Here is a 22,661-nt window from a genome sequence, read left to right as displayed (position 1 = left end):
TAATGTAAAAACAACAAAACACAATACAATGAACAAATGAACTGTATACGGTTGTTGCTCTTAATCAAACCCTGCCATGTAGTACAAGAACAGAAAAAACATGTATACATACAGTAGTAGGGCATAAACAAGGTGCTATATAGGGCAGGGAGCCAATTGCAATAAAACATCGCAGCAAACAGGGGGAAGCACATAATAGCCAGGCCTGAGAGTTGATTATGCAAATGCCCCAGCTGCAAAGGAACAATAACTGCAAATTCAAAGACAAACCGTAACACGGAAGGCTATTGTCTCGCATTTGCATATTTGCTTCACAACTATAACCTGCTCATCATGCCCATCTTGTTCAGAACAATGTCATTGTGTTCATACAATAATGCACACATCAGAAATTGGCATACTGCATTGTTTCCAATGAAATGAAAGATGCACTGACTGAGCCAGTGCAACAACTCGCTGAGATTTTAAAAACTATTGGATTAGTATAAAAAAAATTAGCAAAATGCATTTTTCCTGTCTTTATACATTAAACACACATATATTGAACAATAAACAATAATGACAAATTGCTATGTATGATATAATCTCATTTAGGGACCTCTTGAATGTACTTGCTGTACAAGAAGCAAATAAAATCAAAATGTACTATAACCTCATCAATATTTATTATTATTGCAATGATTTGCAGACGCAGTACCTCCCATTGTGACTATCTCGGTAATGGCATTTCTATCAAAGCTTTTGTGACAGAGGATGTTGCATGTGTACAGACTGTAAAGCCCTCTGAGGCAAATTTGTAATTTGCGATTTTGGGCTATACAAAATAAAATGAATTGAATTGAATTGAATTTGTTTGGCTGCAGTAACTATACTTCTGTTAGTTATTAAAAAAACATGTTGACGGTTTCTTTAAGACATTGTACATTCAGTGTTTTTGTGTGCTCAGTCCTCTGTATTACTGTAATATTTACTTTGCCTTTTCTGAACAAAATCCATATATCCGTATAATCGGTGCAAATTAGTAGCTATTGATTGCTGATCTCACTGCTCACTTCTCTTTGTAAGAAAGAGTGCTCTACTCTTCTGCAGGCGTCAGTGCCTGGGCGTCAGCGGCTCCATCTCTATCGCCAGATCACGAGGCCGCGGCCCTTTGCTCAACTCCACCGCCCGCGGAACCACTGTGGACCAGCGATCTAGAGGGGGATAAAAAATGAAAAACAATTTTCTTTGATCTTTATAAATAACCAAGTGCGTGCTACCGCATGAATGTATTCTTATTTGTCAATGCATTTATTCATGAGAGCGCAGTGAGAGTCTCACCTCTCCGCAAGGCTCTGACACCCTGCTGCAACCCATTGGCTTGGCAGACCTCGTTCTTGCCTGGATCCTCGTTGATTATTGCAAGGTTCTGATTCCAGTGGCACCAGTTCACCTCATCCACCCTGGTATAACAAGACACCATTGGGATTGACAGTTTTCTTTGAAGTGGCATTGGCCCTGATGATTGACCGTGATTATAAGTCATGCATAAATACCTGAAGCACCAGCGGCGGTCCGGTGTGCCATCCCAGCTCTTTCCCACAGTCACCATCTCCCCGGCTCGGAAAGACTTGCGAAGGCACACCGGAAAAGAGCGTTCGATGTCCAAGATGGTCGTTGCCCACTGTAAATACACATTTTGTTTAATTATAAAAGCTTATTTAAGTCACGTAAAAGAATATAATGTTAGTTTTGTGGCAGTTAACCATGCAGGTAGTTTTGGTGTTATTGGTCCAGGTCTTGAAATAAGCTAATAGTTTGTGAGACTCCTGACTAACCTGACAGACAAGGGAAGTAAATGCAAATGCTTCTGGCTACTTCAAGGGAGATTGACATTACAATTGGTACATATGTTTACATTGGTGCATCATTCTGGTCATTAAAATGTCTCCATATCTGAGCATTTATATACTAGCGAGTTGGTGTGGACCGATAGCAAGGCAACATTTCTAACCTTAACACTGCAGCACATTCAATATATACATGCATAATCTTGCTAATTGTACGCCTTGCACAGTTCTCAATATGGGTTTACTGAAGTCTGACACAAACCGATGGCAGCAAATCTCAAAACAGGCCCTTAAATTGACAAATATTAGAATTCCAAATGGTTACTTTCTCACGCTTTAATACTGTAATAAAACAGTAGTTCTGCAGTAGCAGCAAACTTAAATTTAAAAAGATAGTGATTTTAATTTATAACAATGGATGGTTAAAAAAGGTGTATTTCACTACTCTATTTCATCAATGTCATGCAAGTGTATTTAGCTCAGCACTGTTGCCTTGTTTGAACTGCTTGTGTGAAGGTAATACATATTTATCAGGTTAAACATTTCTCCATTTCTTTGTTTTTGACCAAACACAATATAAAAATATTTTTATATTGGCCTCAGCTGCACTTGTGTTTAATTGTAATAGGCTATACACAGCATGCTAACATGCTGACATGCCTTTACTGAGATGTTAAACATAGTAAATATTACTGGGCATCTGCAGGTTAGCATGCTGATGTTACATTACAGCCTCACAGACCACTACAATCCCTGAATGACTGACATGACAAGGAAAATACACAACAAACTGAATCTGTTTCACCTCTTATGTCTCAGGTTGGAATATCACAAAGCCACATTTCCTGGCTGGCTAGATACCAGTAAAGAGAGAATTTGTATTTTCATAATTGGGGGGAACTGAACCTTTAACACACCTACCACCAAAAGGGTTTTTTTCCAGCTCACCTGAAGCTTCCAGATCTTCTTGCTCTCCTTTGACACCTGTCCCACGGTCTCCCCCATCAACGCGATCAACATGTTTAGCAGCAGGACAAAAGTTAGGATGATGTAAGTGACCAACAGGATGAGGAAGACTGCCGGATACTGTGCACTGTGAATCATGTCCAATTCTCCCATCCCAATAGTCAGCTTAAAGAGGTCCAGTAGGAAAGCACTGAAAGTATCTGGGTCCCTGCATTTGGGGTAGGTGGGACAGCCCCCCTCGCACTCTGTGCCTGGTGGAGGGCACATTGTCAGCAGGGACACCAGGGCTACAGGGTGGAGACAGGAGGTTGGGTCAGGTTGGTAACAGTTGAACGTTTTGAAATGTTTGCTTCCTTTCCTAAAGTTAAACGAGGAGAGGAAATAAAAACTGTACCTGAGGCATATCCAATCATGAAGAGAACGTACACCAGCAGAAATCTGAAAAGGTCTTTAAAAAGAATCTGTGAACCAAAAAAGGAGAGCGCTAAGACACATGGGTGGTGTAATGAAGGTCAATGCATTTTCATTAGTTCATTTCCTCCACCATCTGACCTTCTGTATCATGATACTGTAGGTTCCAGTGAGCTTCAGGCCTCTGGTGAAGTAAAGAGTGTTCATCCAGCCCAGGACAAGTGCAAATACCATCACAGACACGTAGGCTTCAATGCCCGACAGGTAGAGAGCAGCTGTGACTACGATCAGTACAGAGTAGATGAAGCTCGAGAGGACACAGAGAGGAAGTTTGTCAAGGAATCAGTTCCAATGCAAACGTGTGTGATGCAGGAGCAATACATGAAGGCAGGAAGACGTGATGGCTGGCCTTTTTATGAGAATGTAGAAATCCAAACGACTTAAAGCACTATGGTTCAGAGAGGGGCTCGACATTCTCTGCTCTTTATCTGGATAATGGAATAAATTAAAGACGTAAACTATAGAAATTGCGAGGGGGGACGTTTAGAAATGATTTAAATGACTTAATTTAGGGAAAAATTTTCCTCGATTGAAAGTCAGCAAGAGCTACTATGGCAGAGGTGAGGAAGAGGGGGAGAACGGACAGGGGATGAAGACTTACAACAGCAGTTGAAATGATCCATCCATAAATAAAGACTTCACCCCAGGGCACTTCTTCAAAAAGAGGTCCTTAATCTGCAAATAGAGAAATTTCCATAGTAAAGACAATGCCCTTCAGTTGTGAGTTTGATGCAAAAGACAGCAGTGAGCGACCAAGGATTGAACCATAAACCGGGTTGTCAGAGTGCAATGACTCACATTGGTGAGGAAGAAGAAAATTCCTGATGCCAAGGTGAGAATCTCTCCTGCCATGCGCAGGTAGTCAGAGGATGTTGTGTAAGGGTACGGAGGCTGGAAGGAAGGACGATGAGACTATTCAATTAAATCAACTTGCTCTCTAATGTAACCTCATTCCAAGCAAAGCAGATACGTGTATTTTGCATAACGGTTGATGCACTACTACTTTAATACATTACAGTACGTGGTTAATTGGTGCAAAATTGGTAATAATTTGTAATAGTAATATGCTGTGCTCAGATGATACATTGACTTTATGTACAGACAGTATTAAGCGTATGTGGTGTACATCTCCTGCACAAACGTTCACTTGCTGCTTTCTAAAAGACACGTTTGTTTGCTACCCTGAAATGCAATGCTGTTTGGGCACATTTGATCATTTCAGTTCTGAAGCACTGATCTATTCCTATGAGATCTTAGCCATGCTGGGGACAAAGTTTTTAGTAGTTTCACACCCACCGTCCCCTGCGTCGGATGATAATAAGCCACCAGGGTGAAGATGATCATGGTGATGAGGTAGGAAACCACACTGATATAAAAGGTGACTGCAGCAAACTTCTGCCATTTGGCCCTCAGCAGCTCATTGATGGGCTCCACTGCCAGCATCTCATGGCGGTTCTGACAACAGCACCACAAACATGAGAGTCACATAATGTTTGTGAACACACAGAATCTTTCATGAAACGAGCCTTTGAGGCGCCTGTGCATTTTCCATGTTATGTCTGGACTCTTGCTGCTCTCAACACCCTCATCTTGACTGACACAAATGTTATTTAGGCTGTTTTTTTTCATTGTTAGGAAATTTAAAAAAACAACTTGAGCTTATTATTGGTATTCACCTCATTGCGGCTGTTGTAGACCAGGATTTCCAGCACAGACGGTTCCTCTCCACATGTATCCAGGGACGACAGATCGTAGAGGGAGGAGTACACTGGCCCGTATGCCCAGTCCTTAAACTTGCGTGACAGCTGGCGAACTTCATCGTCTTTGATCTCACGTCGGATAATGTGCTGAAAAACCTGTAGAAACATGGTGAAGTTTACTTAAAAATGTAACGCCGTGTAGACATTATATTTAATATTATATATAATACGGGTGCTGCTTGCATCATCATCCATACCCCGATCTTGCCCAGTTTGGCAGCCATCATGAGGGGGGACATGCCATCGTTGTTGAACACTGTCTCCAGGTTGCAGTCCGGGTAGAGCTTGGCACTCTTGATTAGCAGCAGGTCGTACATCTTTGTGAGGAAACGGGTGTTGTCTTTGGTGTTGTCCGCAATGTGCACCAGAGCGTGCAGCACCGTGTTTCCCCGGGAATCCTGGCGCCGCAGGTCGGCCTTCTTGTGCGGATTCTCGGTCAGGTAGTGCACTATGTTGGGCTGGTTAGTGCACGCAGCCAGAGAGAGAGGCAGCTCGCCTAGGCAAAGAGAGAGACTAACTTCATACCGAATTTCCAGGAGATTAAAGATTAAAAAAGCAAATCAACAGGAGGGTTAATTAACGAATGTGGATGCCAGGTCTGTAGGTTTTTGCAGAGCTTGCTAAACATGGATCAAAGATCTGACTTTAATCCCCGCTATGAAAACAGGACAATTAGCTGTCGTTTGAGGGAGGGGCGCGATGCGGCCAGAGTGCCAAAAGCAGCTGCCGAAAATGAGCTGTTGCCATGGGTGACAGATTACTTTGTCACCTCACATAGAGACGCTCCTCTTCATGGATTTGCACGGGTGCATGCGGAGTGTGAGCGTGAGTCTAAATCCCATTAGCCCTCAGCTCTGCCAGGTTCCTGTTCACCTAACTCCAAAGCTCCGCAGCAAATTACTCACACTGTGTCTGGACACGCTACGATCTGGGAATGACAGCCGTGCTAAGTGCAAATAGAAATCATCTCCTCTGTGATGACTGAGAAGTATAAAGCATGAATGTCATCAGATCAACGATTCCTAAAATTGGGTAAAAATATTTAAAAAGTTCAAAACAAGACACCGTTCTTTCGGCGTTTTAGGAGAGTAACATTTAAATAAACGATATCTGCTATAATTATCTTCTGCTGGCTGAAAGGAGACAGAATATTTGATGAATTGATCATTGATGAAAAATGTACTTTCTTGTTACTTGTTCTTCTGAGTTTGTATCTCTATGTGGAAATGCACTTATTGTACGTCGCTTTGGATAAAAGCGTCAGCTAAATGACATGTAATGTAATGTAATGTAAAGAATAGTACGACGTTGTGTTGTGTGTGGACACACACGGCAGAGGGCGCTGTTGAGTTTAGTTTAAAGGCTCCGATTGACTTTCCTCTCTTTCAGCTCATTGAAGTCCAGCCCAGAGGAGGCTCAGCAGAGGATGTTGACTTTTCTTCACTGCAGAACACTGACACCTTTCACGGAACAACCTCTGGCACATATGACATAATGCTTTTCTTTTGATGTGTATTTGGGAGTGCGACTAGTGACGGTTTCTGGTAGGATACCTGGCTGGGACTCTGGACCACAGACCCTGATTGTGTGTGCTCAGCCAAAACTCTCCACGTTAAGAAAGGGTGGGGTCCTATGTCACGTTATTTCTCCATGGCAACAGGTTTTCCTACCCAGGACCATGTATAACCATGTTTTATCTTGCCAATTGGCGCGGAGCACATTGCATTGATGTCATCGCTGTGCCCGTAAAAGACAGACCAACCGCTTATGAGTTAAGCAAAAAACCCGAGCCAGCGTGGAAACTGGAAGAGTGGCCGGTGAACCGATCGGAGACCACATCGTTACCAACATACGAAGCAGAAAACACAGTAACCGCTTTCCAGACTTCTTCCTATGACCCTCTGCCCAGAGTCTTTTATTACCAAAGTAGAAGTAGCCTCCCTCGTCCCTGGGCTGGAAGAAGCGGCCCCTCGCCTGGGCGTGAACATCCGCTCCATGCTCCACCATGAGCTCCACATACTGCTTACAGCGTCGCTCTATAGCAATGTGGAGGGCCGTCTGGCCTGGAAATAAAAAAAACAAAAACAATAATAGGTATTGGCATTCAAAAGGGCTGTTTGGTGTGCTGTGTTCAATCTAATGAATATTTGTTGAAAGAAGGATGTTCTCCTGGCAATAATTATTCAAATTTTGCATTCTGTTTTCAAATAAAAAAATAAAAGGTAATTGAAAACACTGGCTAAAAGCAATGATTGCACGGGGACATATGGGGGTCAAGGCGCATTGAAACAAGGCTTTTATGTTGTCACATAAAAGATGTTTCTTGCATTAATCAAGGGAGGCAGATTTGTTCTTTGAACTGGATTCCACACTTGTAAAAGTAGAACAATAAAGCAATAATAAATAATATAATCATGAAGAACACCATATTTCTTTGCAAAGGGTTAAATGCGTCCTTCCTTGTTTGGACAAAACAGAGGTGAAAGCCAAACACTTGAGGCATGGGCCTTCTCATTAAGAGAGCTGTATGCAGTCGCTGTACAGAAACATAGTGTAAATACTGTCTCCCCCCGTTGATGGGGCCTCAGCACCAACCAGGCAAGTTACACAGCTCAACACTGTCTCTGCCAGCGTAGACTCAGCCGAAGATCAGGGAACCACCGTCTTTCTTAAAAGAGCTAAATACAAATGACTTTCAACATCTTTAAGTTTCAAATCACTGTTATTATATTTCTTTATGTCCTTACCTCTGTAGTAGACATCCCGGAAGGGCGTGTTTATGAACTCTCTGAGGTTTCCGGTCTTCTCCGCTACGTCCACCAGCAGTGGGATGGTGACGTTCTGCCCCCCGTAAAGGTTCAACAGGGCTTTAGGCAGACAAGTCTTACCCGTGGACAACTCTGGTGGAAACATGACATTAAAACTGAGAGCTGCACCTTGGTGAACTTTACCAATCTTGTTCCCTATGTGTCCAAATAATAAACGTTCTTAGAATATTTTTTCATATATGGTTTTGTCAAGTACACTCATGAACACAAGGAATCACTCATATAGTAGCGAGCTATTTCAGTTGTTCATACCTAACATTTAGTTAATGATTTCATCCATTTACTATTTATGTTAAGCTGTTTCTCTCAACAGTTCATAAAATACATTCAACTAACAAGTTCAACTATTTAATGAATGAGTTATGGACTTCACACTATAAAACACTGTAAACTATTCATGTTGACATTCAGGTATTAGCTTTAAGTCAGTAGCTGTTTAGATATCTGCACTTACTTGCCTGAGGGGACACATTTCTACACTTAATAGAATTTCCTATCATTTATTTTCTTTATTTAAGTAACCTCTCAAAGAGAAGGAGCCCTGGTTGGTTATCTACTCGTTGAAAATGTGTCCCAGCGGGTGGCCTTAAATGTAATGTGAATGAGTAGGTTCCATGTTGACAGAAGAAAACAAAACACTGTAAAGCTCCGTTTAGGTATCTGGAGGGAATGACAGTTTGCTGTGATTTCTCTTTGCTTCTTGTCATAAGCCGGAAACTACTGCTCACGACACACACACACAGGAAGCTTTCTTTAGCCTGGCTCTATCAGCAAAGACTCCACCTTTTCCCTCTCACGTCCAAAGAGCCAAACACTGGGAGAGCAGGAGCAGGGAAATACAAGAGGTCAAAAGTGAAACCATCACTATATGAAACCAGTGTGTCTTCTTCTACCACAATATGGCCCCCTGGTCCTAACAGGTGACAACCTACAGCCTCACCTTTGAACTCCTCATCCGTTAACCTCTTTTCGTGACTCTGCAGGTACTCCAACAGGCCCTCGAGAGCCTCGGGGTCTGCACGTGACACGGCGTCGAAGAGGAGGGAGCGGTTGAATATCTTCACTACTTTTGGCTGGTCCGAACTTTGACCGTCATCACAGGATGTCTCAGTTTTACTAAGGAGACACAAAATGCGACGTGATGTCACGCGTTCACTGTAAGGTTCTCTGTGAATCACACACCATCAAACCATCTTCCATTTCCTTCCCACCCTTGAGTGCTTCAGTAAACAGACCTGTGTGTGTACTGGACAGGTAGGGCAGCCTAAATATTACCTCAACGGCTGCAGAGGGACCAACAACACGCTCTCTGTCCAGCTCAGTGAGTCGACTGAATGAAGGACTTCTTGGTCCACCGTGTGATTGTAAGTGTGTGTGTGTGTGTGTATTCATACTTCCTCGTGCAGCACACCTCTGTCTACAGAGAGGAAGTTGTAGGAGGTTTTCATTTTTTATGACAACATTTTTCCGAACCAGCCCAAGGGCACTACTGTTTAACCAGAAACCCCCTCGACGACATTTTTTTAGGAACACATGATTATTAAGTGGTGGAAACACACGTGAATTGTAGTTTAGGAACAGCGAGGCCCTTCTCACCCTCTCGGGAGCTTCTTCCTGCGTCGCTTCTGGTTACTGGTGTTCCTGCAGGTGCCATAGTCAAAGAGCGAGTCCATGGGGGCTTTCTTAGGACCCTGAACCACATTTGACTCGTATATCGTGGACTCCAATAGGTCCATGTGGGTGGAAATGCCCTTCCTGAAAGCACCCTGGAACTTCATCCGCAGGTTCTGTCTGCCCTCCGCCGGCAGGCCGGGCTGCGCCAGCTCCGGGGCCGACCCGCCACTCGTGTCTTGAGCCGACGGGACGCCGTCGTCGCTCTCAAACAAGTGAGAGAGCTCGGAGAGGCCGAGTGCTGCGTCGCTCTCGGGGTGAGGGGCCGCGCCATCCCCACAGTCCACAGAGGCAGCATTTTCGCCAGGAACCGAACCAAGGGTGTCGGCCTTGGACAAAGCAAGGTGGCACCTTCTGAAGAGAGCAGAACGGCCCTGGAATGAACAAAATGTTCTGGGTGAGCTGATGGGCTTTAACACAGTCAAGAAAGTCTGGAATTTTCGAATGGAAAAGTTATCAAAGTCTGCTTTGGAGGGTCGCAAACACACAGATGTTATATAGGCAATAAATCCAGTTACCTAAAAAGCATTGAGTGTAGCATGAAGTTGTAACAAATTTGTATATATATTTTTTTCTTCCTTTATTGGCACATTGCAGCCACCTGTTTATAGAGGGACACCGACAATAGGACTGTGTATAGTGTCACGCAACTGCACAAAACAGGGACCCTGATAGAAAATCCACTTCATAGCGCTTCTAGAGGTGGAAATACTGTAGATTAATTTCAAGTTTAATCAGCTATGATTGTGTGAAAGGGGAGCCTTTCACTTTCTACATATTTCATTACTCAGAAACTGTCCGCTTAAAACATTTGGCTGATGGAGTAATTAGGTGTATATTTACGCACTTTCTTATTAGTATAACTCGTATCTTGTCTTAGCTAATTGTACCTATGTAACCGTAGCTTAACGTAAGTTAGGAATGAATGAGTAAGCTACTTTATTTGCTCAATTAATATATCTAAATTGCTGATATGTCTTTAGGTGAGATTTTCAAATTTAAGGCCCACCGTCATGCAAATACTGAAACGCAAAGTGGACAACTAACTGTATTTAACACTTTTACCAAAGGAACCCTGAAACTGCCACTTTTGAAGCTTGAAGGACATTTTGACATTTAACCCCTCTGTACCTCATTCATCCCTTTTATCACAATGGTGTGCCAAATTCCTCTTCAGGGGAAACTGGAAATTATGCTGAAGCATGTGGGCGTCCTGTAGAAACAAAAAAACTGTTATACAAAAAATACATGTTTATAGCGGATGTGTAAAATGTAGTCGTTACAACTCAGCACAAACAAGCCCACTTTACCGCTCGAGTGTTTTGTCACAATGGAATTTGGACAAGACCTCACTTGTTTCCCATGAAGTTTCCCTTTCAAATACACTTCCCCGTGTGTGCTCATGACATTTGACAAACTATCTAAACCAGACTGAGCGGCAAAGGAGCAACACAAACAGGGGAGCTGGGGGGGGCACAGGGATTACCATACCTTTACCCCTCAGCAGGCTTTACACTGTAAAAACACTGAGGAACGAAGCCTGCCCTTAATAACTATATACTATTACATCATGACAGACTAAGAGAAAGGTATCCCGTTGTTGGGTGGAGGTGTCGGACGACTTTCCAGGAACATGGACATGAAATAACAAAAAGAAGGCAGAAGGTCACGTGGTGCCCTTGCGTTGCGAAGTGAAAGTCCTCTTTTAGAAAGTGTCTAGTCTGATAGAGTTGGGACATCCTGCTGACTCTCATGGGGACGTGACATTATCCAGAGCAGGGTGGACACATTACGGCTGCTCATGTGTCAAATCACGCAAAGTTTAAATGTGAGAATAAAAGAAAAAAACACGATGAATCATTAAGAGTCGAATGACTCTCAAACAAGGTCTTAATAAAAACGAAGGAGATTTAAAACACATAGTTACCCATTTAAATTATGTTGTCTCCGGGGTCATCCCATGATGAATAACTGTGAGAGGTGTTTCTTACCTTGATCCAATCTGTTGATCTTATTCCTTCACTCATAAACTGGTCCGCAGCTCTGTTCCCTCGTATTTTCTCTGTGAGGCACTGAGCGCTTCTCTCTTTGCCTCCTCGGGTTAACACGAAATGCTTTGACCAAATCCCAGTGTCCCTCCAGCGGCGAACCCCCGAGGCTGAGGAGTGAAGTCTACGAGGAAGTGGCACAAAGTGCACTTCGTGGAGTGGCCGCTTGGGGGAGTCCCCTCCAGAGTGGACTGCTTCAGAAGACAAAAGGGGTGCTTACATGTAGCTCTTTTTTTAACTAAGGGTGTGGCCGCTTTGAGTGTTAAGTGTGTCTGCTGACGGTTCTTACTTTTTTTGCATTATACAGATCCCTTTGCAAACTGATGACTGAATAATGACTTTGCTGTCCGCACACATGTCACCAATACGTGTGACAGGTGTCCTCTGAGAGAGGGGCCGAGCATCTCTATCAACAATGGCTGAGACACACTGGGTGTTTTCCTTAATTTTTCTTAATTAAGCTTTGAGAGTTCTCAGACACCTTTGGGGCTTTTTTTCAAAACAAAAGAGTGTGTTCTGGTTTGAAGTGATCGGACATCTTCACAACCTGACGGTCTCTCTCGGTGGTTGATGATCACTGTGCTCAACTCGGCCGACAGGAGCCACAATTTAAGGTCTCGGCAATGTTTGTGACTTTTGGGGACTTTTTTTAGGCAAACAGCTGGAATGCTTCAGTTCCGTCAGCATTCATTTTCAAAAGAATATCCGGACGTGACAAAATCCAAGGAAATTTACCAGTGACTCTATTTATCGTTCCAAAAGAACAGAAGACTCCTACAAGACCGTAGGTGTGGTGAAAAAAGATTTTTAAAGGGCCTTCCCAACATCCCTTCCTCCCCCTTCCAACATATAATTTCAAAACAAAAGCCCCACTGAATGATTAATAACTGTAATGCTTCTGATAGAGCCTGTCATTTAATGACCTGTGTGTGTGCCAAAAATTCTGCTTCTTTCTCCGATCCCCCTCACTCCCCCACCCCATCAAAGTTATAGTCCTATGGATTAAATAAATGTTAACATGAAGATCAAAATTACGCAACATCAAAAACATTCTGAAATCTTGGGTTTCATAAATGTTAATGAACATATATTGGATACTTAATCCACTTAATTTCCTTAAATGTGATGAATACATCTACATTTAAATTAACAAACTTAACTTCATATTTCTGCACCATCTGTTTTTTTTACAGTTAATCAATATGATGACCTGAACTAAATCAGCATACATTGCTTTCAGTAAAAGAGACTTCTTTCTTTGTGTCTTTGGGTAATTCTAACCTATGCGTGAGGGGAACGAACAAAGAAAGCACGTAGGGCCACACACAAAGAACAACAAAAGAAAAATCCCTGTGGTATTTTACTATACGGCCTTTTGTACAACCTCTGCTGTAGTTGACCTCTGAGGCATTACGCTTAATGCAGGACAAAGGTCACTTGACTTAGTATATGACAAATTCATTTTACAATGCCAATCTTCAATTTGATAGCGTTATTAGTAATAAAGCAATAGTACATTAAGGCAGTAGAAATATAGAGACAAGAAATAAACTAAACAAATGTCCCTTATATTTGTACTAAGAATGGCAATGTTAGTTAACATTAGGAAACTGTAGAGATGACCAAGAAGTAAGGAAATCACATTAGATACTGCACATATCTTTATTGCAAATTATATGGTTTATATAAATTGAACAAACAAGCTTTGTGTTTTTATTCACTATACATCCACTGCAACAGAATTTCAGCAACAAGCGACACATCAGAAGAGCTTTTCAGCACATGAACTCAAAGCATAATGACGACAGTTATTCATGGTTGATTTGCTGTTGAAAAATCACATTTAATATAATTTTTCTAAGGAACAGAAATTATACCAACCATGTAAAAGGGAAAAAATATATTGCAACACGGTATATCCACTGGATAAAGGGGAAAGGTTTAAATAAAATTCACATCAGGTTTTACGTGAGAACCTGAGAGAAGAGAAGGCACTGAGTGCTGATGAAGCAACGCTTTGGAAGAGTTATTGGAAACCTTTTGAAATCTTGCATAGTATGGAAGTATAAAAGAGAACATACTTTCAGTAATAATTAACTATTTGTTTTTACTTAGCCCCCCTGGTTCACACAAAGTAACATGTATAAAAACATGAAGGACTAGGGCAGAAAAGTGGTAATTTTGACTTAAATGTAATTCCATCTTAAGGCACAAACAGGTGTGCACTATAAAAATCAGTTTACAGCACCGTATGTACAACGTCTTGTACTTAAAAAAAATTGCGGAAAAGAAATTATATTCACATATGTTTTGTATTACTAAATGAATAATATTATAATATAATAATATATTAACATCACAACATAAATAAAATAGTTAATTAATTACTAAAAACTACAATAAATTACCCCAAACACTGGACAAGTACACAGTATTGTATCTTAGTCTGTAAGATGAAAACCGCTGACTTCTTTTCCACAATGTTTTATATCATGCAAACTATGTGCTTGAATTTTGATTGTTTAACTTCAAACAAGAAACCCCAGCAAAAACACATTTTTAATTATTGTTTTGTATGACTAAAAGTGCCGCCCTTTTCTTATGTGTGAGGATAAAGGACCCTAACGCTTTAAATCTTAAAATTTAGTAAAAAGTAAAGATTATTAGAGTAGAGATTATATTTTTTTCTTCATTGCCGATAAGGATCTGGCTCAAGAAACCTGTAAACATTTGTTTACAACTTTGATTCTTGGTACAATTATCTTATGATCATGAATGTGATTATATGACAAACAAAGAACTACTGGGTTTAAATCATCAGCTGCTTTAAGAAACCAGTCTCAGAGTTGGAGGCCAAAAGGCCTAACGAGTTTGCCAGAATAGGCACATGTATGATTAAAAGTGTAGAGATATTTGACGTGTAACCACAGAGTATTGTAAATTCACTTCCACAGTTCTAGATGACCTATAGGGAGCCAGGTCAAAGAGCAGATTACAGATTACAGCAGAATGTAAATTGCTTTGTTAGCTAAGCGGATCATTGGAATAAAGCATAATGTTTTGCGGTCACACTGTGTAATCAAGATCAGCATTCAGCTTACTGTACATCTCATAAATAGCATCAACAGTGGCAGTGAAGTTGACAAGGAATTTTCGGATTTTTTCCAAGCATTCCTCTTCCTTGACATCCCGACCTTTGGAGAGGGCCTTCAGGAAATCTGTTTTATATGGAGCAGCGAAAAGAGCTGCCTGGAAGAGCAAAGAGAAATACCACTTTGCACAGTTTGTTCTATCTGCGATACATTACTTTAGAAATAAAATGACACATGCAACTCTGAACTCACCTTGAAGAGCTGCTGCACAAACCAGCCATGATACTTTTTAAGGGCGATTTCATAAGCTTTGGTGATATTGACTCGAATGAGGTTCGGGTTGCTATCATCTTTTTCACCATCTACCAGGCTCTGTAGGAAGACTTGAATAAACCGTAGACCCCTGGTCGATGACAAACACATGCAAAGTGGTTATGGGTCAGACCTTGCTCAATGTTATATGCACACGCATAACCCAACCACCCAACAAGACTGAAAGGAAACCTTTTAAGCCACAGAAGAGCCAACGTTGCTCCAGCTTTTGGCCATTCTGCTCCATGTATTTCTTTCTCTGCCTCCAAAATGTGCTGCAGTGTTTTGAACCGTCCTGGGTTGGTATCGTAAACCGCCTTGATTTTCTATTTGGTAATCAGAACCTCTTTGTTATATTACAGTTTTACTGGCAAATGTAAGAGGAGAGGCCCAGGTTTAACTGGGTCACGTGAAAGAATAATCATACTCACTGTGATGTTACCAGCTATGTCGGCCTTTACTGGGGCAAAAATAGCCGAGCCAAGGCAGTCTGAGGAGGAATGTTTACACAGACAGTTAGGGAGTGAAATTCTACACATGTAAACAAAACTATTGGGCCTAAATGTGAATACAGTTACATTATTTAGACACTAAATACCAACAACCTCTATCAATACAGAAGCTTGACTGTGTTGCAGTTAGGTATGTGTTGCTATTTTTGGGGGTATTAGTGTTCATCTTGATTAAATGGCAATTACAAATTGGCAATTATGAAAATGTCTTAATATTCAAACGTATCACTTACCTTTGCAAATGGTTCAATAGCACCATTGCAATGCATTACATCTTCATTAGCTATAGCTTTTCAGAACACTATAAATACCAGATGTCTGACCACTGGTTAGGAAAAGCAAAATGTCCAATAGGTTGCTCTTTCAGTAAATTACCAGAAACTCTCTGGTGGCCTACAGTAAGTCGACATTGCTACATTCGGTATTCAGTGTCTGCTGTTTTCACAGTGTTACAATCAGGTCTCCTTTAATTAGGCTGCAGGAGTATTTGGTGACAGGGTGGCAAACAATGAGACATCTAGAGCCCCGACCTCACACGACTCCTGGTTGACCCACCGACACAACACAGAGTTTAGTGGAAACTGCCCATGACAAAGTCTGCTCTATTGTGCCAATGTCCTCGCCACAGCACATATCTTGTTTCGGCGACATCGTCGTGTTGTATGGCTCTATCTAAATGTTCCACTCTCTTACCAAGATTTGTATTACAAAGAGTGCACCTGGAAACAGAGCAAACGAGCTGCAGAAAGACTGAAATAAAACTAATACCAACGTCTAACAAGAATAAGTCTTAATTCTTTTGTGTTAACAAACAACATTGTTTGCTCAGCTTTTGGCGGGTTCAAGGCCCTGGACACCCACACAGGTGTTAAATATTCTGGTAGTGTTAATTCTGAAATTTGACTGAGCCATGCAGGGGGTTGACCAAAGTCACTTGACTCTGTCTGCTTAAAAGAATCCTGCATTTTTTCAGAAACAGATGCCAACCTTAACGGAGATACAGGAAGTACTCTGCATGTAATTGTTAACAACAGGTTAAAGTAGACAAACTCATTTAGTACACCTGAGTGAATGTACTATGAGTGTGCAGGACTTAAATGGCTTATAGGAAAGTTGGCCAAACATTTTGAGGTCAGGTTAAACAATGACAAAAAGGAGAGAAGAGCTTAGCATTGACATCAGACTTGGTTCCTCTCAAGGGTTTCACATGGCAAATTCAATAGAGGACCTTTGGCATATTAATAGAGGATGAAGTGGCACAAAGATTCCCTGGCGCACCATGCCGCCGGTGAATGGGCAAGGGGAACTCAACACCGTACTAATCAATTTTCACAACCTAAAATCCAGGCCAGTGGATTAAATTATGCATGGTTAAGGATTGTGGACAGCTTGATGGTGAGAAATCCAATCCAAAAAAGATTATCTTTTGCAAAGAGTGAGATCGTTTTCGATGGAAGTGTTGTGACAGATTTTGTCCTGACATCAAGTTTACTTTTTATTAATCAAAGTGGAACAAATCCCAAATGAAAGATGCACAACGGTGGAAGACTTCTGTCATACTAAGCACAGCATCAGGCCTACATCATACAGTATTGTGAATATACAAGCTTAATATAAATAAATATCACTTCGCCAGTACCGTTAATCTGGTCTATGATTTAACTCAAATGAATCAGCCATTAAAATAAGCTCTATATAAATACATGATACAAGTACCTCATCTCTCTGCAGCTATGTGGTCTATAAATTGTGTCACACTGTGGGAACTTCACTCACCAAAGAATGGTGGAAGGTATGACACAGCCTCCAAGAAAGGTCTCGTTTCCACCTGTCTGTCAGCTGGCATCTGTCTGAACTGGTGCTCCATTAGCAGCGCCATCTCTCCTACCACTGAAAAGAAAGCAACAGCCTTCAACCCTCCTCTGCGGATGCGTGCCATACCCCACCCCGAAAGCACTGGCGCACGCACGCGCTCACGCACACATACACGCACAATTACCGAGTTATCAAGCGGATTGCTCGTTATTGGTACGTCCAGGTCATCGCCAAGGATCGATAAGACCGCGTCTAGACAGAAGACCAAAACAAAAGTACAAGAACGAAACCTGATGTTCTCCAATCAGCTGACACTGGTCTTCCTCTGCGTTTAATCACATGCCACTTTACTGCCAACTAATGGATTTCTGTGGAACGTCTTGAAGTGTTCAGTTACACTATTCGCAGCTTGATAATCAGACTTAATTGGCCATTTCTTTCCACTTCATTAATCTATGTATTCAGGAAATATGAATTATTTCTTCAATTATTTCATTTTCACCAAGTTTAGTTTGTGATTCAGACATCTGAAACCATTGAATAGCCTATTAATTACAATATATATTCTCAGGTGAATACAATAGAAAGAATGGAATAGAAAACCGTCAAATACGTTATAAACGGTCAATAATGCTTTATTTTCCTAATTGACGCAAAAGAAGTTCGCTTTTTCTTTCAACGGTTAGCAGTTTTGACCTTCGCGGTATACCGTACCGTGGGAGTAACTAGGAAGCATAAGGGTAACTAAGCTAACATTGATGAAAACTGGGGATCGACTCTATGGGTTTGAACACTTGAATAACGGCGATTTTTTCTTTTTCGTAATGCAAAGTCTAGACTGCTTTTAACAAATATCGAGAGAAAGTTATATAGTTCATTACTAAAAGGCAAGTAAGTTTCATTTATCGTTGCTGGCTGCTAGTGAGATGTGTGACGCTCGCCTTTATTTATGCTACCTTTTGTATTGTCCGTCATTGCCTTTAGCTAACGTTAAGTTACATAACAAACGATATGACCTTCCCCGCGCAACTCTAGCAAAGACATAACTGGATGTTTTTTAGTTTTCTGTACGAATAAGCCTTGACTTAACTCGCACATGCTAGTGCTGGTCAAAGGCTAGGTCTGCCAGGTAACGGTATTGCCTTGCGGTAAATATTGTAACGTTAGTGAATTGCTTCTTCTAACGTAACGTTGATCATGATTCAGGTAAATGGCTCGGCCGACCCTCTCGGCCCACTTCCCCAGTCGCTCCAGGGTGCTGGCTGCACGGATGGCCCTGCAGCGGGAGCAGGAGGCCCGCTGTCGCCAGCAGTGGGAGCTGCACTCTCTGTACTTCCGGGAGCAGAGTGTCCGCAGCCAGAGGCAGGCGGCTTGGAGCTCGGCTCAGTCCTACGAAAAGAGGTACACCTCATGCACCGGTGGACGGGACCTGCGCAGCTTTCTCCTGCAGCAGCAGTCGTAGTAGGATGAGTAATCAACCTGTGAATATGAGGTGTTCAAATTTCAAAAGCGACAGTGATGTGCACCTTATATCTCCCTGTGCATTTGTAACACATCTCAGATGGGATTTTCGTTTTCTACAACAAAAATAAGGTTAGATTTTCCTCTCAAGACTTGACTAATTGCCTGTGTAAGTGTGTCCACAGAAAGGAAGCGGATCATTCAAATGCTACTATTATCATATATGTTTTCAGTTATGAATCAATTGCTTAATCAAGAAATGTCAAAATACATATATTTAAACACAGTTGACAATGTTTAAAAGAGGGTTGATTGATCAGTGGTTTTACAGTAATACCATAAGTTAGAGAACATTTGTAAGTTATGAAAAGTAATGATTGAAATAGCATATAGCATAATGTACATTCATCACTAACAGCATTAATAATGCTTCTACTCTGAAATATCAGTAATAGTAATGGAGTATCGATGATATTCACAGAGAGCAATGGTGCAAAAGTCAATGCTTCTTTTCTGTATAGTATTGTGTAGTCTGTGTATTTGGCTCAGTGACTAAATATCCCCCCGGAGACGTATCTTGCATAAATGTGCTGTGCTGTACGGTGTTTGTTTATTATGTGTGAGTAATGAAGTGAAGGACACAATAAACCACAAGTATTCCCTCCTCTAGCATGTCACAAAAAACAATGTTTGTTTTAACAGAGAAATTAAGCCATAACTAAGGTCTCTTTTCCTTTGTTTGTTTTTTTCAGTATGTCAGCATACAATGAACAGAAACTAAAGGAGGAAAAGAAGGCCAGCCTGGAGGAGCGCAGGAATCGGCTAAGGGTCATGCTTCAAGAGGAGCACGCCCGGCTGGAGGCGGAGCTGAGGGAGGTGGTTCCTGATACCAGCACATTGGCAAGTCAGCTGCTGCAAAAGACGGAAGAGCTTCGTACAGTGAGAGAGGAAAGAAGAAAAAAGGTAGTTTTACTTGAATTTAAGTTGTTATATAATTTTATGTTTAGTACTAACCATGGTGCTTTGCCATGAGTGTATCATCCTTATGCCTTCTCTTTTTATCTCTAGCTTGCACAAGAGCTGCTCAGAGAGCACTGGAAGAAAAACAACACAGAGCTGCAAAAGGTAGATCTTCTCTTCTTTCAAAGTTTCACAGTTGATGAAGTGATTTATGGCCTTAGGAATCCTGTAACCAGCAGAGCTCTGCAAGAGGAGAAAACAGACGTTGTCGAGACGTCCACTTGATCTAGAAACTAATAGGGCTTGTGATAAAGCTATTGCATGACTTTCTGTTAACCCGAGTCCAGTGTTGATCTAAGAGGGAATGAAATGTTGTGGTATCCCTTCTGCTAAGGTTCAGCCTCATCAGTATCTTTGTCTCATCTGTATCCTTTCTCGCTCTTTTAATCCATCCACAGGTTGAGTCAGCATTACATAAAGATCATGTTGTCAGCCAATGGCACGAGCAGATATCTGAGAAGAAACGGGTAAGACATCCACCACAGGCACATGGCAAAATAGTTAATTTTCTTTTGATTTGATTCAATTGTTTTGATAACTTTCTATCAATTAACCAGTTTGAACTGTAGCTCGTTGCTGTAAGTGGCCTAAGACATTTCCAACTTACAAGAAGGACCGGAAGGTCAAAGCACTTAATGTTACAGTTATTACCATAGAAATAGAATAATGGTAGAAAATACATTCCCAATCGTAAGTTTGGATGGTCAGAGCGGCAGCCTTTTTTACCATCGCAAAAAAGTCTCCATGATCAATTTAGATGGCTGTGCATCATCTTCAACTGCTAATATGACCATGGCAAACAGTTATTTTACTGATTCTATTTCAATGGTTAATACATCATTTTACCCAAACACCTGGGCAACACCTCCCCCAAGTGAGTGATGACACGTGGGACCCACAAGTTGTTAAATGTTGTCATTATACCTTCAGCTGACTAATTATTTATATAACAACTGCATACTTAATGAAACAGAGCCCATGCCATCTGTGAGCAAAGTATCACGTCTGAAAAGTACTCCTGTTAACCTTCTCAACGTGGTATTTAATTATGAAAGTTCGACACCTACTGTAAGTGACCATCTCTCCAAACATGTAGCAAGACGTCGCAGAGCAGGAGCAGAACAGACGCTTTGAAAATGAGTACGAGAGAACCCGAAAAGAGGCTCTGGTGAGGATGAAGCAAGCTGAAGAGAAAAAGAAGGCAGAAGAGCTGAGGAGGGCCGAGGAACTATGCAAACAGATGGAAGAACTGAAGTTGAGGGAAGAGGAGGTATTAAGAACTACGTTTTTTTCTATTGAAAAGATTATAACAGATGTGTTTTTTAAGCATTTCTCCTCTTTCAGGCCACTCGCTTGAAGAAGGAGCAGGAGGCTCTTTTGGTCAAACAATGGCAGCTGGAGAAGATAGAGGAGGAAAGGAGAAAAGTGGTGGAAAAAAGAAAAAAGTCTGAAATGGGGTAAGGGAAGCGTAGTAGATAACTTATCTAAATAATTATGGCATTTCTTTCATTGGGTTTATTGGATTTGTGTCGCACCAGGCTTTTTTTGATCCGTCAATATCGTGCTCAGCTGAAGAGGAGAGCCCAGCAAGTGCAGGAGGAACTGGTTGGTCTACTTCACCCACTTTGGTTACAGTATATATTTCTACATGCGATCCAACTTGACTGGCTTTCCCACCTTCCTCGATTTCATCTGTGGCCACTAGGAGGCAGACCATAAGATCTTAGCAGGTTTGCTAGAAGGACAGCAAGAGGACAGGAAGATAGAGACTGAACGAAGGGAAAGGGCCATCGCCGATGCTGCCTGGATGAAACACGTGATTGAAGAGCAGCTTCGATTGGAGCAGGAGAGGGAAGCTGAGTTTGACATCCTACACAGGTAAGCACCAAGATTCAGCGAGCTGCGACTCTGCCGGAAAAGACTCCTGCTTCTCCTCAAATACAAAACAATGCATCACATCCATTTCAGAGAAGAAGCTCAACGTGTGTGGGAGAAACGAGAAGCACAGTGGGAGAAGGAGAAGAAGGCGAGAGAACGACTCATGCAAGAGGTGAATTGTTTTATTCATCGAGATGAAACTCAATTTGTAAAATATGTGACTAGTTAATAATAGCTCTCCTATCTTTGCTTTGTTGTGAAAGGTACTCATGGGTAGGCAGCAGCAGCTGGAGCTTAAGATGCAAAATAACAGAGAGGCTCAGGAGGAGTCACTGAGGAGACGAGAACAACTGATCCAAGAGCTGGAGCAGGAGAGGGAGACCAGAAGGCATGAGAAGGAGCAAGAAGAGGGGCGTAGGACGGCACGGATGCAAGAGATCAATGCTCAGGTTGGCACCTAGTACAGTGGTCTGTTTTGATGGACAGAAAATTTGAGAAGAAAATTGAACAGGCATCAGAACCTACAGCGCAAGTGTTTCTGCACATTTACTGTAGGTGGAGCAGCAGCACCAGGATCAGTGGGAGGAGCAATGCAGGTTAGAGCAGGAGGATGAGGAGGACAGGGTGGCCCTTCAAGTTCAGGAGGAGGAGCTAAAGCTGGAGATGCAGAGGATGACCAAGAAAGGGTACCAGGAAAAGGTAAAAGATGAAAGAAGAGCTGAATGTTAACTTGCCACAGTCCAAAATACTCTTTAAGTAATCTCAAACTGTCCCTTTCAGATTCACAGCAGGCCTCGATCAGCATGGACCTGAGCAAGCTGCTACAAGTCAAAACCAAATTGTGAGATGTATATTCATTCCACTTATAAATCAGCTTTAAGATTTTGCCCCATAGTTTGTTCGTGTTTGTTGTATGTATATGTAGATTGCATCAGTTAGTGGTCACTCTAATTGTTCCTCTGGTCAATGAACAGATCTTTTCCTACTGCAATTCAAAG

General features: G+C 41.8%; 3 protein-coding genes across 5 annotated transcripts; 1 reads left to right on the top strand and 2 right to left on the bottom strand.

Annotated features, from left to right (window-relative positions):
• Positions 1-39: 39 nt before the first annotated feature.
• Positions 40-11,675, bottom strand: trpv4 (transient receptor potential cation channel, subfamily V, member 4). The gene is made up of 17 exons (XM_037483626.2): positions 11,517-11,675; positions 10,657-10,738; positions 9,451-9,899; positions 8,795-8,970; positions 7,774-7,926; positions 6,949-7,089; positions 5,224-5,522; positions 4,943-5,122; positions 4,563-4,721; positions 4,065-4,157; positions 3,868-3,941; positions 3,348-3,513; positions 3,190-3,256; positions 2,778-3,082; positions 1,536-1,663; positions 1,321-1,442; positions 40-1,193 (listed from the first exon to the last, which is right to left on the bottom strand). The coding sequence occupies exons 2-17, from the start codon at positions 10,663-10,665 to the stop codon at positions 1,093-1,095; spliced, it is 2,622 nt and encodes an 873-aa protein (XP_037339523.1). The 5' UTR covers positions 10,666-10,738; positions 11,517-11,675; the 3' UTR covers positions 40-1,092.
• Positions 11,676-13,216: 1,541 nt separating this feature from the next.
• gltpa (glycolipid transfer protein a) lies at positions 13,217-17,853 on the bottom strand. The gene is made up of 6 exons (XM_037483676.2): positions 17,489-17,853; positions 17,266-17,379; positions 15,409-15,467; positions 15,170-15,303; positions 14,918-15,068; positions 13,217-14,822 (listed from the first exon to the last, which is right to left on the bottom strand). The coding sequence occupies exons 2-6, from the start codon at positions 17,366-17,368 to the stop codon at positions 14,640-14,642; spliced, it is 630 nt and encodes a 209-aa protein (XP_037339573.1). The 5' UTR covers positions 17,369-17,379; positions 17,489-17,853; the 3' UTR covers positions 13,217-14,639.
• Positions 17,854-18,024: 171 nt separating this feature from the next.
• tchp (trichoplein, keratin filament binding) lies at positions 18,025-22,583 on the top strand. 3 transcript variants are annotated; one of them, XM_037481491.2, is made up of 13 exons: positions 18,025-18,191; positions 18,511-18,705; positions 19,518-19,728; positions 19,834-19,890; positions 20,184-20,252; positions 20,882-21,055; positions 21,130-21,242; positions 21,324-21,390; positions 21,491-21,663; positions 21,754-21,835; positions 21,927-22,112; positions 22,219-22,362; positions 22,444-22,583. In XM_037481491.2, the coding sequence occupies exons 2-13, from the start codon at positions 18,515-18,517 to the stop codon at positions 22,474-22,476; spliced, it is 1,500 nt and encodes a 499-aa protein (XP_037337388.2). In that variant the 5' UTR covers positions 18,025-18,191; positions 18,511-18,514; the 3' UTR covers positions 22,477-22,583. The 3 variants fall into 3 exon arrangements, with proteins under 3 accessions (XP_037337388.2, XP_037337389.2, XP_037337390.2); XM_037481492.2 differs by having other exon boundaries at positions 18,025-18,195; XM_037481493.2 differs by lacking the exons at positions 18,025-18,191; positions 18,511-18,705 and adding an exon at positions 18,730-18,897.
• The last annotated feature ends 78 nt before the right edge of the window (positions 22,584-22,661 follow it).

Source organism: Pungitius pungitius, chromosome 5 (genome assembly GCF_949316345.1).
Source record: "Pungitius pungitius chromosome 5, fPunPun2.1, whole genome shotgun sequence".
NCBI lineage: Eukaryota > Metazoa > Chordata > Actinopteri > Perciformes > Gasterosteidae > Pungitius > Pungitius pungitius.
Note: the sequence above shows the minus strand (reverse complement) of the source record. Positions and strands in the feature narration are given on the sequence as shown.